The sequence below is a fragment of the Vipera ursinii genome (genome assembly GCF_947247035.1).
Source record: "Vipera ursinii genome assembly, chromosome: 3".
NCBI lineage: Eukaryota > Metazoa > Chordata > Lepidosauria > Squamata > Viperidae > Vipera > Vipera ursinii.
This window is the reverse complement of record NC_139516.1, coordinates 97,295,180-97,309,266: the sequence shown is the minus strand read 5'-3', so window position 1 is coordinate 97,309,266 and position 14,087 is coordinate 97,295,180. Positions and strand designations below refer to the sequence as shown.

The following is a 14,087-nucleotide window of genomic DNA, read 5'->3' as shown; positions in this document are numbered from 1 at the left end:
GAGCACCGGCCCCTAGAGTTGGAAACGACTACCTTTATATAGGGACATGCTAGATCTTAAACGTAGTGCAGTTACATGTGGAAATTTGAGACTTGAGGCTGAGGCTTCATGGAACAGACAGGCCTTGAGGAATTTAGAAAGCTTTCATCATGCAGATATTCTTGGAAACTGCCCCAGGCATATGGGAGGGTATAATCTTGCAGGGATTGAAAGATAGCTAATAATCAGGATATTAACTCGACTCATATGTAATGAGCTCAAGGTAAGCCTGGATGAGAACTGGTTTGTTTTGTCTGGAAGATGACCTAAAGTTGCGTCAATACATAAGTATTATCATTTTACCTGCATCTTACCAACATCCCTTGAATAGAGTGCTTAAATATTTTTTGTTTTCTTCATCCAGGATTATGAATCACAGCAACTGTTGGCTTTGCAGTTTATTCAGAGATGGCACAAACAGAGCCATTTCCAAGTAAGCTTCTATCCATGGGCTGTCAGGCTCTTGAATGGGAATTAACTTTATGTATGATTGACTTGTGAGGCCAGTGTGTTCTGCAATTAGCTCTCAAGGTGTAACAAGATGGTGGGTTTGTTGTCACTGTTAGTTGTTGGGGGAGGGGGGCATGAAGGGAGGCTCAGCCAATCTCAATGTACTTTGTTGTACTTTGTTGTGCTTTGACAATAAAGGTTCATTCATTCAAAGTAAGTACAAACCAATCAACAAGAAACCTTATTTACAGAACAAAGGGTAAAGGAGGGAACCAGGGATTTTTGGTTTCCCAAGAGTGAGCATCACATAGTACTTGTCTGCCTCCATGTACTGTAGAGTATATACAATTTTGGAAGCAATAACAATAGAAGGAGGAAACTTTGGGTCAAATCCTATGCAGGGGCCCAGTCAAAATTCAGAGTGTGGTTTAGAGGTAAGTAGTTATTTTTGGTTTTGGTTTTTGGTTTGTTTTTCATATGTATTTTTATTTTATTCAGAACAAAGTTAAAATACAAAATACAAAACTCCAAAAAAAAATCCAAGAAAACAAAATAAACCCACCATAAAATACAAGTCAAAGCATTAAAAAAGCTGCATCAAAAACACCCCACCTTATACACATATTATCTCCTCTAGTTGAATACTGATTAATATATTATTACAACATTCCCACTAATGGTGATGAGAATATCTAGAACAGAAGAAAGTTAAGACCAAATCTTTTAGCCATGAAGGTCATTATTGATTTTGAACATTTTGAACATTTTCTCAGCCTAACTTAATCTTCATTGAAGAATGTAAAAAGATGTACCCGTATAAAGTTTAAACATTTTGAGAATAGACAAGACATAAATGGAGAAACATAAGAAACCTTCAGTCTCCTGGTCAAATAAGCCTCTCAAGGGCTTTACTTTGGCCATCAGATTTTGAGCTCATAGTTCTGATTAACTTATTGCTTATATCTTTTCTGACTCCAAACCATAGGCAAGATAAAACTATAGTCAGTTAGGCATTGAGCTATATGGATATTCTTATTACAAGCTTCTGGAGTAATCCTTCAGGTTGTCAAACTGCCAGCCCGTGGGTCGGTTGCGTCATGTGGAGGCCGTGCCCACTCCAGCTGCAGCAATGCAAAAAAAGTCATGATACGTCACAACATGGCACATGATGCGGCAAGTTTGACACCTGTGCTATAGATGATAAGTAAAAAGCAGTGGATGAAAATGGTGCAAGCTCACTGTTATTATGGATCTGTTGTCTCCTTCAGAGAATTCAGTGACATACACTCAGCAGTTATGAAAGGGCTGCTGATTCAAATTGAATCCAGTTGTGTATGTCCACTGATAGAATGACATTTTTCCATAAATTACTTCCCCAATCTCATTCATAAACCTTCATCCTCTCACTTTAATTTGCTCTAGATTGTTTGGGAATACAATAGATTTGGGGATAAACTGGATATATAGGGAAGGGAAGCTCCATTGGACAAACATGATACCATCTCTACTACACACAGACATACACTCACAAACAGGACTTTGATTTTACAGTTATGACTGTCATGCTTTCTTTTATCTGCTGACACTGCTCAGTGGTTCAAAGTCAGTCTAAGGTAGAATTTAAAAATGCAGACATTTGTTATTTTTATTAGTATAATTTAGATTGGGAATTTAAGGATAATGGAAAAATATTCCCCTACCAGTTGTAAACCACAAAGGCCATCTGTTGTTTGCATGTGTGGGGAAGAGTGTTTTTGTCATATGATAAATATAGGAATCCCTGGGACTTTGAACTATAAACCACATGACTTGAACCAGTTGACCTAACAAGTTTACACTCTCTTCTCTCCTCTTTGGTTAATGTTTTCCCTGATGAATTCTGGACAATTAAAAAGCTGCACACCTTTTATTGCCATTTTGATGGTCCTAAAAACAGTGTCTGGGTGCTAAACAAACATAACCTAGATTATATCATCAGCAAAGATTGCCTCATTTGATTGTTAATAAATGATTATAGGCCCAGGAGTGCTACTGGTATAAGACAGAAACAGACATTTGTACATACATATCTATTCATGTTGTCCAATAAAAATAGTGAAAGAGATTATAAGCTAGCAAGCCTATAAAACCCTACAAACAGCCGAGCTGGTTTATGAATCTTTTATTTGGCCTTAACATCTGGAACCCAATTTTACTTTTAATCAAGAATGGATTAGTACTAAACTTCAAAATAATGAAGTTGCTTTTGTAAGTGTTTGGGTGGTAATAACAGGTCAAAGGAGAAGATGAAAACAAATGCCTCTATTTTGTATCCCAGTACATGGCAGTCTAGGAGAGCTAATCTCTTCCATTGAAATGGTATAGGTTCTCCTGCTTGAGCAGGGGACTGGACTTGAAGACCTCCAAGGTCCCTTCCATCTCTATTCTATTCTATTTCTTTAATGTGAAAAAATAAGTTACTTCACTTCCCAATTATGAACAATGGAAATCCATAATGATCTCTAGCCATTTCAATAATTACAAAAAATAGTTTACTCTATAGTACTTTGTAACATAATGTAACATTATAATTTCAAGTGCTACATTTTGTTATTTTTATACTACTCTTCCTTTCAGTAGTTTCTTTCTAATATAATTTCTAATGTAATGTCCGTGATCCTACTTGCCTAGGGAACAGGTGCCAATCAACTCTCTGGGTCTATTTTTAAAGTTGATTGGGTTGCTTATTGGCATATTTAGTACAGTATACCAACCGGTATATTTCCAAGTGTCCCATTGAGCAAGAATGACTAAATACATAGTTCAAAACCAAGTATGATTTTTCACTACAAAGAAATATTGTAAATTACATAGGAGGATTTGAAACATGAATATTTCAAATTCTGAACAAAGGAAGCTTAAAAAAATAGGTCCTAATGTTGCAGTAAGTTCAGTGGCACTTATTTTCTATTAAGTATGTCTACATTTATTGATGATGCCATTCATTCATTCAATAATTTTACACATAGACAAATACCCTAAGAATAAAAAGATTTTCCAGGCAACTTCTAAAACAAAATACAAATAATATTCTGCCTCAGTACTGGAACTGGAGGCTCCATCATGTAGGAACCCAGTTATAAAAGTTGCTTCCTTAGGGATTCAGTCTCTGAGGAGCAAATTAAAAATAAAATTTTCTCTACCTGCTTGTTGCCATCTAATTTTTATCCACACTAATGAAACTCAGATGTGCTGGCCTATCCTTTCTTGATAGGCAGGCCCACATGCAGTAATATTACAGCTATTGTAATTATTTTAACTGATTATTTAAATTGTCTAAAAATGCAGATGTATTCTCTGCCATGTGAAATATTCATTAAAGCTAGCATTATTTCCCCCCTCCCCCTTTAGCTTGAAAATACCAGGAAACAAATTTAGGCAATATTTGGGGATGTTCAGCAAAGCACAAGGATAGATGTTCAGTATCCTTAGTCTCAGATTTTATTAAAGCTAGTTATGAAACTGTGATTATTGCCTGCTCTAACTTTGTGTTTTCTCTCCCTGTCCTTGCTTCTCAAAGAATAAGCCTGGAAGAAGTACTTCAGTGGTCTCAGTCTTTCGAAAAGCTTATGGCTACTAAATGTGAGTAAAGACATCATTATTAATCAGTAGAGTAAGATGGGATGGGAATAAGTAAAAGGTATTTATGGCATAGGACATATTCAAATAGCCAACTTAACATGCTGTGTTCCACTCCATGAGGCAGCATGAAGTATGCCAACAAAAATCTTATCCCTCTATTTAAATAATGTTAACTCTGCCTCACTAACAAGATTGGGCTGTAATGCTATCCTCGCAGTTTATTGCAGGGCAAATGAAAATGCACCAATTGGTGGATTTCCATCAATCACATGTCCCTAAAGTGATAATGGGTTAGGCTGGGCTGGGCTGGCCAAGTTCTAACTAATGCTTAGAATGGTGAGCTAGCCAACTTTCCAAAACTGATTAAGAAGGTCCCAGTAAAGCAGGAGAGGAAAACCCAAAGTGCCTTTTTCTGGTGGGTCAAAGGGATGTCAGAAGTTTCAAGCTGATTAGTAGCAACCTAACATAATTATTTTTCACTGGAGAATTCTTACCAATGAAGCTCTGCCTAGGGCATTTCACGTTGTTACTCTTCTCAGTTTGTTATATGCTATTGTACCCAATCTCTCTAAAATGCAAGTGTTCCCCACAGAAAATGATCTTGTTAATGCAAATATCATTTCTTCCAGTTCAAAAGAAGCAATTGAAAACTTTTAAAAAAGGAATGCCAGTCAAACAAAAACAAAAACCCTGCACTGATTTTTTTACAGATTTTTTTACAGAATTATACCATATATGGTATACCATATATGGTATAATTCTCAAAGTCAACAAAATGCAAATTTGCTGAAAACATCTACTGATTGCTCTCCATAGTGTATTGTATGGGATGAGGTGAATTTCATCAAATGACTATACTAGCAGTTGAATCATCCATTGGAACTTGATTTTCAGGATGAGTGGAGGATTTCTGCCTTTTCTGCTTTACTGAGAAAACCCCACATGTCCACTGAACACAAGGATCAGGCACTGGATCCTCCACCCCCACCCCCACCCCCACCTCAGATTATCCATGATTAGCTCTTTTACATTCTCCTTCTTTCCCTCCATCACTGGCATGTTCTCTCACTTATTTCTCTTTTACTTGTTCTTCTGTCACGTTCCGTCTCACTCTCTCGCTCACTCTGTGCTCTTCATATCCCCCACACTCCATTACCTATTCTACCACCCATTCACTCTGAATTAGCTCTCTGCCTTTTTTTTTAAACTTTCACTCTCTTTAGTGCTTTCTCATTCCCTAACTAAAAACAGATGCTGGAGAGGCTCTTGACAGGCATTGGCAGTGTCAGGCTTCATCCCAGGACTAAACATAGCCAAGCTCACAAGGCATCCAAGATCTTCTTCAGTATTTATTGAAGGAACTTAAGAAGCAATAACAAAGGATTTCATCAACTGCTGTGTTTCAAGAATACGATCTATATTTAGAAATAACACACAACCTTTTTGCTTATTTTTCTTTTCTTTACCCTGGGTAAGCGACTGTTTAACCTTCTTTTGAGCACATTGGCTCATTTGCTTATATCCTTAGGATTTTCCAGACTGGCATTATATATCAAATATCAGTTTCTTTTTTAAAAAATTTCTCCTCTGCTGAACTCAAAATGCCCATGGTGGATGTCACTACTAAACAGAAGGTAGGGGGGGGCAGGCAAATAGGATCTAAGGCAGGGGTGTCATGCCAAAACCGCGCCCACCCCATTGCCGGCAGTAGAAAAAATGTCATGATACGTTGTGACACATCATGTGATGCTGCGAGTTTGACACCCCTGATCTATGATCCTATTGAGAGACTGAGTTCTAGTCCTGCTATAGCCAGCTGGGAAGCTATTTGGATTAGAACACTCCAAAATCTCCTATACTACCATGACTGTAGATAGACTAGTTGGAAGTTATAAACTATAGAGTCACAGGTCCTTGAGAATGACAATACTGAGTAAAATGAAAAATATCTCTATGAATACTGCACATTATGGTAAATGGAAGGGAAAACAAAATAGATAGTTATCTGCAGAAATAATTTTCACTTCCTGTTATAATGCCAGAATCTCAGAAAATGATCCCTCATAGGATGTTTCATACAGAGAATAAACATAACAATCATTATAATTACTTTTAATATTCCCCTCATGAACCCACCGAACCCATCGGACTCAGAAGGTCTTGGAGCTGAGCCGCTGTGAGAGGGTGGCTCAGCTATACTATCAACTATACCACCCTATACCATCTCCTATCTCCCTAAAGGTGAGAGATCTAGGGAGGTATGCTTTATTTGGGTTGGTATCCTGTCCGCTTCTGGATAGGTTTGGGCCCTCTGTGAGAGGGACATGCCAGATCTGTCTCGGAAGTCACCTGGCCAGCTCAAGTGGCAGGGAGCTGGTGGACTGGACATTGTTGACCTTCTATTTTACATCTTTTGGAGTGATTATGGGACTGCCTGGCTGGATCTACCCCAAAAATGGTTTTATCTTATTCAAGCACAGACTTATTTGCACTCAGGGGTGCCCCCCCTTCCTGGGCGCAACCCGCCTTTATTTCAACCTATCCTCTTGATGACGGGCCCAATTATTGGGACCCTGAGAGATGGTTGGGCAAGGACAGGAGCCTCCATCACAAATTTAATAAGAGGCCCCTGGTGCACTTTTTAGCTCAATTTTTTGTGGGGTAAGGGAGGGGGGAGGGTTCTCAAAAGGTTTGGTTGGAGACAGGGGGGTTCCACCAACCGTTTCTCAGACCAGGCCTGGGATTGTTCGTGCCGTGACGAGGCTTGGGTTGGATGCCTCCGGGGCCCTGGAGCGGGGTGTGGGTTTGTCTATTCCCACGGCAGTTGGGAATGGCAGCAGGCATATGAACAGGGGGGCGTATCAATATCTGGGAGTGCGTCCCCACTGTCTTCGAGCAGTGATGCGCTCCAACCCCCTGGTTTCAGCCTATGGTTCCGGGAGCGAGGATGAGCAGCCACCTGAGCTCAGGCTCGTGTATCTTAATGCCAGGTCCGTAGCCAACAAGGCTCCTCTTATACGTGATTTGATCAAGGAGGAGCATGCGGACCTGGCTTGCATCACGGAAACCTGGTTGGGCCCAGAGGGCGGTGTCCCTCTAGTTGATCTTTGTCAATCGGGTTTCCGGGTGCTGCACCAGCCTCAAGCTCAGGATAGGGGTGGAGGAGTGGCGATAGTCGTGAGGGAGACCTTATGTCCGCAGGAGGCCACCGTTGTCCAAATAGTCGGGTGTGAGTCCCTCCTCCTGAGATGTGGCCCTAGAGCTCAGTTGGGCTTGCTGCTGGTGTACCTTTCGCCTAGTCATGCAGCAGCAGCCCTGCCTGAGTTTCTCGACATCCTCTCAGGGTTGGTGATTGAGTTCCCCAAACTTATGGTTTTGGGTGACTTTAATCTACCATCCCTGGGGGGATCATCTGAGTTAGCTTGGGAGTTCATGGCTTCCATGATGGCCATGGACCTGACGTAAGTTATTCAGGGTCCAACTCATGGGGGCAGTCACACGCTCGATTTGGTTTTCCTATCTGGACAGTGGTTACATGATCTAGGTGGGGGTTTTCCAATGGACCGATCATTACCTCCTGTGGTTGGTCTTCCATTTTGCCACTCCCCATCGTGGGGTGGTTGAACCAATGAGATGGTTCCGCCCTAGGTGCTTAATGGACCCTGAGTGGTTCCAGGTGGCGCTTGGGTCCCCACCTGCCTCCTTTGCTCACAGCTCGGCTGACACCCTAGTGGAAGCCTGGGGAAAGGCGGCCATGGAGGCACTCGACCGAGTTGTACCCATGCGGCCCTTGACCCGGTGCAGATCCCAATGGGCACCATGGTTTTCCATGGAGCTCTGGGAGATGAAGTGTTGGAGACGGGGCCTAGAGAGCTGTTGGATATCCAGCCGATCTGAGTCTGACCGGTTGCGATTAAGGTCTTTCACGAGATCTTATCTTGCGGTGATGAGGACGGCAGGGTCTAATCACTTTGCTGCCCTCATCGCGTCCGCAGATAATTTCCCAGCTGCCCTGTTTAGGGTAACTCGCTCCCTCCTTAATCAGGAGGTGAGGGAGGAGCCCTTGCAGGGTCGTGCCGAGGAGTTTAGTCAACATCTGTCGGACAAAATCGCTCGGATTCGGACCGGTTTGGACTCCGACTGGGCAGAGTCTGACGATGAGGACAAGGGCAGTCTTGTCGATATTATCTGGGAGGAGTTTCATCCTGTGACTCCTGAAGATGTGCACAGGATCATGGGGAAGCTGAGCTCCACCCTGTGTTTGTTGGACCCGTGCCCCTCCTGGCTGGTTTATGCAGCTCAGGATGGGACACGAGGCTGGCTCCAGGCAGTGATAACTGCTTCTCTGAGGGAGGGTAGTTTTCCCGCCACCTTGAAGGAGGCGGTGGTGAGACCCCTCCTCAAGAAGCCTGCCCTGGACCCAGCTGTATTAAATAACTTTCATCCGGTCTCCAACCTTCGTTTTCTTGTGAAGGTTGTTGAGAGCGTGGTGGCACATCAGCTCCCTCTGTTCTTGGAGGAAGCTGATTATTTAGACCCGTACCAATCGGGTTTCAGGCCCGGGTACAGCACGGAGATGGGGTTGTTCCTCTGTCCTAGTCCTATTAGACCTCTCAGCGGCTTTCGATACCATCGACCATGGTATCCTGCTGCGGCGTCTCAGGGGGTTGGGAGTGGGAGGCACAGTTCTTCAGTGGTTCTCCTCCTACCTTCTGGGGCATTCGCAGTTGGTGTTGGCAGGAGGGCAGAGGTTGACCTTGAGGCCCCTTGTTTGTGGAGTTCCTCAGGGATCGGTCCTCTCGCCTCTCCTGTTGAACATCTACATGAAGCCTCTGGGTGAGATCATTCGTGGTTTTGGAGTTGGTTATCATCAGTACGCTGATGATACCCAGCTTTTTATTTCAACCCCAAACCACCCCAGTGATGCCCTCGACGTGATGTCCCATTGCCTGGAGGCGGTCCGGGTCTGGATGGGGAGGAACAGGCCTCAGCTCAACCCTGACAAGACTGAGTGGCTGTGCGTGTTGGCATCTCAGGAAACGCAGAATTTTCCATCTCTTAATATGGGGGTGAGTTATTACCCCCCGTAGATCGGGCTCACAACTTGGGGGTCCTTCTAGACTCACAGCTCTCCTTAGAAGATCATATAGGAGCTGTGACTAGGGGGGCCTTTGCCCAGGTTCGCCTAGTGCGCCAGTTGCGGCCCTATCTAGACCAGGATGCCTTGCGTACAGTCATTCATGCGCTCGTGACCTCTCATTTAGACTACTGCAATGCTCTCTACATGGGGCTGCCCTTGAGGACCACTCGGAGGCTTCAACTGGTGCAGAATGCAGCCGCGCGAGTTGTGTTGGGGGTCTCCCGATACTCCCATGTTACACCTCTGCTCCGCGAGCTGCATTGGCTGCCAGTTGCCCTATGGGTGAGATTCAAGGTGCTGGTAATGACGTATGAAGCCCTACATGGCATGGGTACGGATTACCTATGGCAGCACCTGCTGCCGGTGTCAACCTCCCTCCGTCCAGTGTGCTCCCACAGAGTGGGCCTCCTCAGGGTGCCTCCGATCAGAGAATGTCGATTGGTGGCCCCCAGGGGGAGGGCATTCTCTGTGGGCATGCCAGACCTATAGAACTGCTTGCCGGTTGAGCTCTGTATGGCCCCCGACCTATCTATTTGAACAATCTGGCCTGGTCTGATGGATTTAGTTTTAACACAGTTTTATTATTGTATTATATTGGGCATAATTATTTAATCCTTTTTAACTTCTTTTTAACTTTTGTATTTATATTTTGATATTTATTGCCCTGTACACTGCCCTGAGTGCTTCAGGAGAAGGGCGGTATAAAAATTTAATAAATAAATAAATAAATAAATAAATAAATAAATAAAATATGGTTTGAAAATCAATGTTTGATTTACATTGTTTTCAGATGGGCCAATTGTCTACAAGTCCTACCTGAAGAGTGAATATAGTGATGAGAACATGGAATTCTGGTTGGCTTGTGAAAAGTATAAGAAGATTTTATCACAGAGGAAAAGAATATTGGAGGCACAGAAACTTTTTAAGGAATATATCCAACCCCAGGCTCCAAAAGAGGTAAATTAATAAATTGGAGAGGAATACAATATAATTTCTCTTCTTTTGCAAAGAAATGTGTGAATGCTTTCATGGTTGTTGAGAATTTTAAATAATTTCTCCAAGTGGACAGCTTTGGTATAATGAATAAGAATTTTCTTTCTTTACTGAGGAGGAATATTTCATTAAATCTCAACACAAAGCTACACAAGCAAGCTGCTAGAAGAGAGGAGATATATCTCTAGAAGGCCACCTTTATAAACAAATTCATTATATAAAAGTAAATGAATTAATGATGTATTAAATACTATAGTTGTTTCACATTTATTTAGGTAGTCTAATATTCAGTTCAAAAAACCTTACAGGCTATGGACACTTCCTCATATTTATTCTCTTCCTGATCCTTCTGCAACTTTCATTGTTGTTGTTAGTTACAAAGTCGTGTCTGACCCATCACGACCCTATGGACAACGTTCCTCCAGGCCTTCCTGTCCTCTACCATCTTCTAGAGTCCATTTAAGCTCACGCCTACCGCTTCAGTGATTCCATCCAGCCACCTCATTCTCTGTCATCCCCTTCTTCTATTGCCCTCGATCTTTCCCAGCATTAGGCTCTTCTCCAGTGAGTCCTTCCTTCTCATTAGGTGGCCAAAGTATTTGAGTTTCAACTTCAGGATCTGGCCTTCTAAAGAGCAGTCAGGTTTGATCTCCTCTAGGACTGACCAGTTTGAATGCCTTGCAGTCTAAGGGACTCACAGGAGTCTTCTCCAGCACCATAGTTCAAAGGCCTCAGTTCTTTGGCGTTCAGCCTTTCTTATGGTCCAACTTTCACAGCCATACATTGCAACTGGAAAACCATGGCCTTGACTATACGCACTTTTGTTGGCAGGGTGTTGTCTCTGCTTTTTAGTGTGCTGTCTAGATTTGCCATAGCTTTCCTTCCCAGGAGCAAGCATATTTTAATTTCTTGGCTACAGTCCCCATCTGCAGTGATCTTGGAGCCCAGGAAAATAAAATCTGTCACTATCTCCATTTCTTCCCCATCTATTTGCCAGGAATTGAGAGTACCGGATGCCATGATCTTGGTTTTCTTAATGTTGTTTCAAGCCAACTTTTGCACTCTCCTTCTTCACCTGCATCAAGAGGCTCTTTAGTTCCTCTTCACTTTCTGCCATTAGAGTGCTATCATCTGCATATTTTAGGTTGTTGATATTTCTCCCAGCAATCTTAATTCCAACTTTTGATTCATCTAGCCCTGCCTTTCTCATGATGTGCTCAGCATATAAGTTAAACAGGCAGGGCAACAGTATACAGCCTTGCTGGACTCCTTTCCCAATTTTGAACCAATCAGTGGTTCCTTGTCCAGTTCTCACTGTTGCTTCTTGACCCACGTATAGGTTTCTCAAGAGACAAATAAGATGGACTGGTACTTCCATCTCTTTAAGAACTTGCCACAATTTGTTGTGATCCACACAATCAAAGGCTTTAGCATAGTCAACTTTCATTAGAATACTGGAATTATTTGAACTATTAACCAAGATAAAGCAAGCTGGTTAGATTAGTCTAAGAATCTCACTAGTCCATCAGTAGGTTTCCCAGAGACGCCAAGTTATAGAAAAAAATAACAAAAGTAAAATTACAAAAGAATGCCATCATATCTCCATGTCATATTACATTTTCATATGTCCAGACATTTTTTTAAAAGAACAGACTACTTATTTATCAAAGTTATATACCCAGTTTCCTTTAGGAGTTATAGTCAGCATACACAGTACCTCTGTACCACAGTATCCACATTAAGAATTTATTTTTATACAACAAACCTGTAAGGGAAATTGGGCTGTGAATAACTGGCTTCAAGTCATCCAGTGATCTTCCATGACACCTATTTGTGCCACCTTAGCCATAACCTTTCGACCACACTGGCTCGTATATTTGTTGGTCTTTGGTAAAGCAGTGGACCTGAACTTTAGTTCTGAGCCCATCCTGATATGATTTTGTATTGGAATACATTTGATTTGGTTTTGATTATTCTGAATTATGGTGTTTTGTGTGTTTTTCTATTGATTTCTCTGGTTTTTATTTATTTATTTATTTATTTAGTTATATTTATATACCGCCCTATTCCCTGAGGACTCAGGGCGGTTTACAGGGAATTAAAAATCCAAAATACAAAAATTAAGAACAAATTAAAAAGTATTAAATTAACCCTGTAGTCAGTTAAAAAGAACCCCAAATTAAAAATTCTTCCTCAGTCTGGGCCCGAGAGCTGAAAAAGCCAGGTCTTCAGGCCCCGGCGGAATGATCGGAGGTCGGGGGCAGTCCTCAGCTCCACCGGCAGCTGGTTCCAGAGGGCAGGCGCTCCCACTGAGAAGGCCCTATCCCTGGGTGTCACCAGGGATATGCTTTTAACTGTATGCAAGTTATTCAGGTTATTTGCAAGTTGGGTAGCCATACCCAGATAAATAAATAAATAAATGTTATGACATCTTTCTTGATGCTCATTTTTTTGTACATTCTTTAGCTACCTACTAGATCCAGTTTCTTGCCTTCTTTAAAAAGTAAAATAAAAGCTACTTTCTTTCTTTTTTTTCAGATTAATATTGACAGTCCAGTAAGAGAAAGTATTACCTTGAAGATTCAGGAACCAACTCAGTGTTGTTTCGATGAGGCTCAAAAAATTGTTTATCTGCATATGGAAAGAGACTCATATCCCAGGTTTCTTAGTTCAGAAATCTACCAAAGCCTTATCTTCACTCTTTCGGCCTAATGACAATCAACAGTCTGTCTCAAAGAGGAAAGGTGAGGGCTTTATTTTGAGTTTCAAAATCAGATAAAAGCAAGCATGGCACTTTCATAATACATTACATTTCAATTCTCATCATTCCCAACCAGCAACATCTTCCCCAGTTTAATGCCCTCTGAGTTAAAGTCAAAATCATGTTCCCCAGTTTGGAGAAGAATACACTAACTGAATGGACTCATAAAATACAAATATTTTGATATGAGCATTATTTTCTTGTTTTAACTTGGCATGGGAAAGTTTATACAAAATGGAACTGTAAAATTCAAATGTATCAACCAAAGCTTTAATATTGTCTGAATAATGGAACCATCATAATGTCAGAGGCTGATGTGGTTGAGTTAACCAAGTATTCTTACTCAGATCAGAACTTCTAAGTCTTAACAACTTCTTGATCCATCACTCCTCTGTGGCACTTCCTGCCTTATGCAAGCTGCAGCATCAATATCCAGAAACTCTATTAATATTCAGCCAGTCATCCAGCCATTAAGCCATTAAGTCTCTTTTAAACAATTCAAGGAAGACTGCAGCTGCTGCTGGAGTTCACCCTACACTATATAAAAGCCACACCCAACAAAATAAAATATAGGTAAATCTGTAACAATATATTAAGGACAAGCTATATTTATAGTATTATATTAAAATCTACATAACGCTAGTATCATTATCTTTTAACGTTTATATTTTATTTTAAATAGTATATTTTTGGAAGTTTTGTTCACCCCCACCTCCCAAGAGAATGGTAGTGATTGGGTAGTTTAGAAATACAGGTATATTAAATTAAAGTGTTTCAAAACTTAATTAATTGATATACTGTAGAGAGGTAGTGTAATTAAAACCTATGTTTTTCAAAGCCACCAAGCAGACGCTGAACACAAACAATGGAAGTTAACATCAAAGTTAGTATGAATATAAGTGAGTAAGTGGATGTATGTAATATGTGAATTTAAATGAAAGGGGAGATCATTTGGAAGATATTTAAATTATTATTTTTTCTTACAATATTTATATTTAATAAAATACAAATGAATAATCCAATAAAATTTGGATATTGTTAACATAATAATTGTAAAATTCTTTTATTTATTGTCTTATTTGA

General features: G+C 41.1%; 1 protein-coding gene across 1 annotated transcript; it reads left to right on the top strand.

Annotated features, from left to right (window-relative positions):
• Window positions 1-407: 407 nt before the first annotated feature.
• Window positions 408-13,944, top strand: RGS13 (regulator of G protein signaling 13; the record flags this gene model as incomplete). Its single annotated transcript, XM_083360703.1, has 4 exons — window positions 408-472; window positions 4,049-4,110; window positions 10,041-10,207; window positions 12,782-13,944. 4 exons carry the CDS (start codon window positions 408-410, stop codon window positions 12,953-12,955), a joined length of 468 nt encoding a protein of 155 aa, XP_083216829.1. The 3' UTR covers window positions 12,956-13,944.
• Window positions 13,945-14,087: the final 143 nt, after the last annotated feature.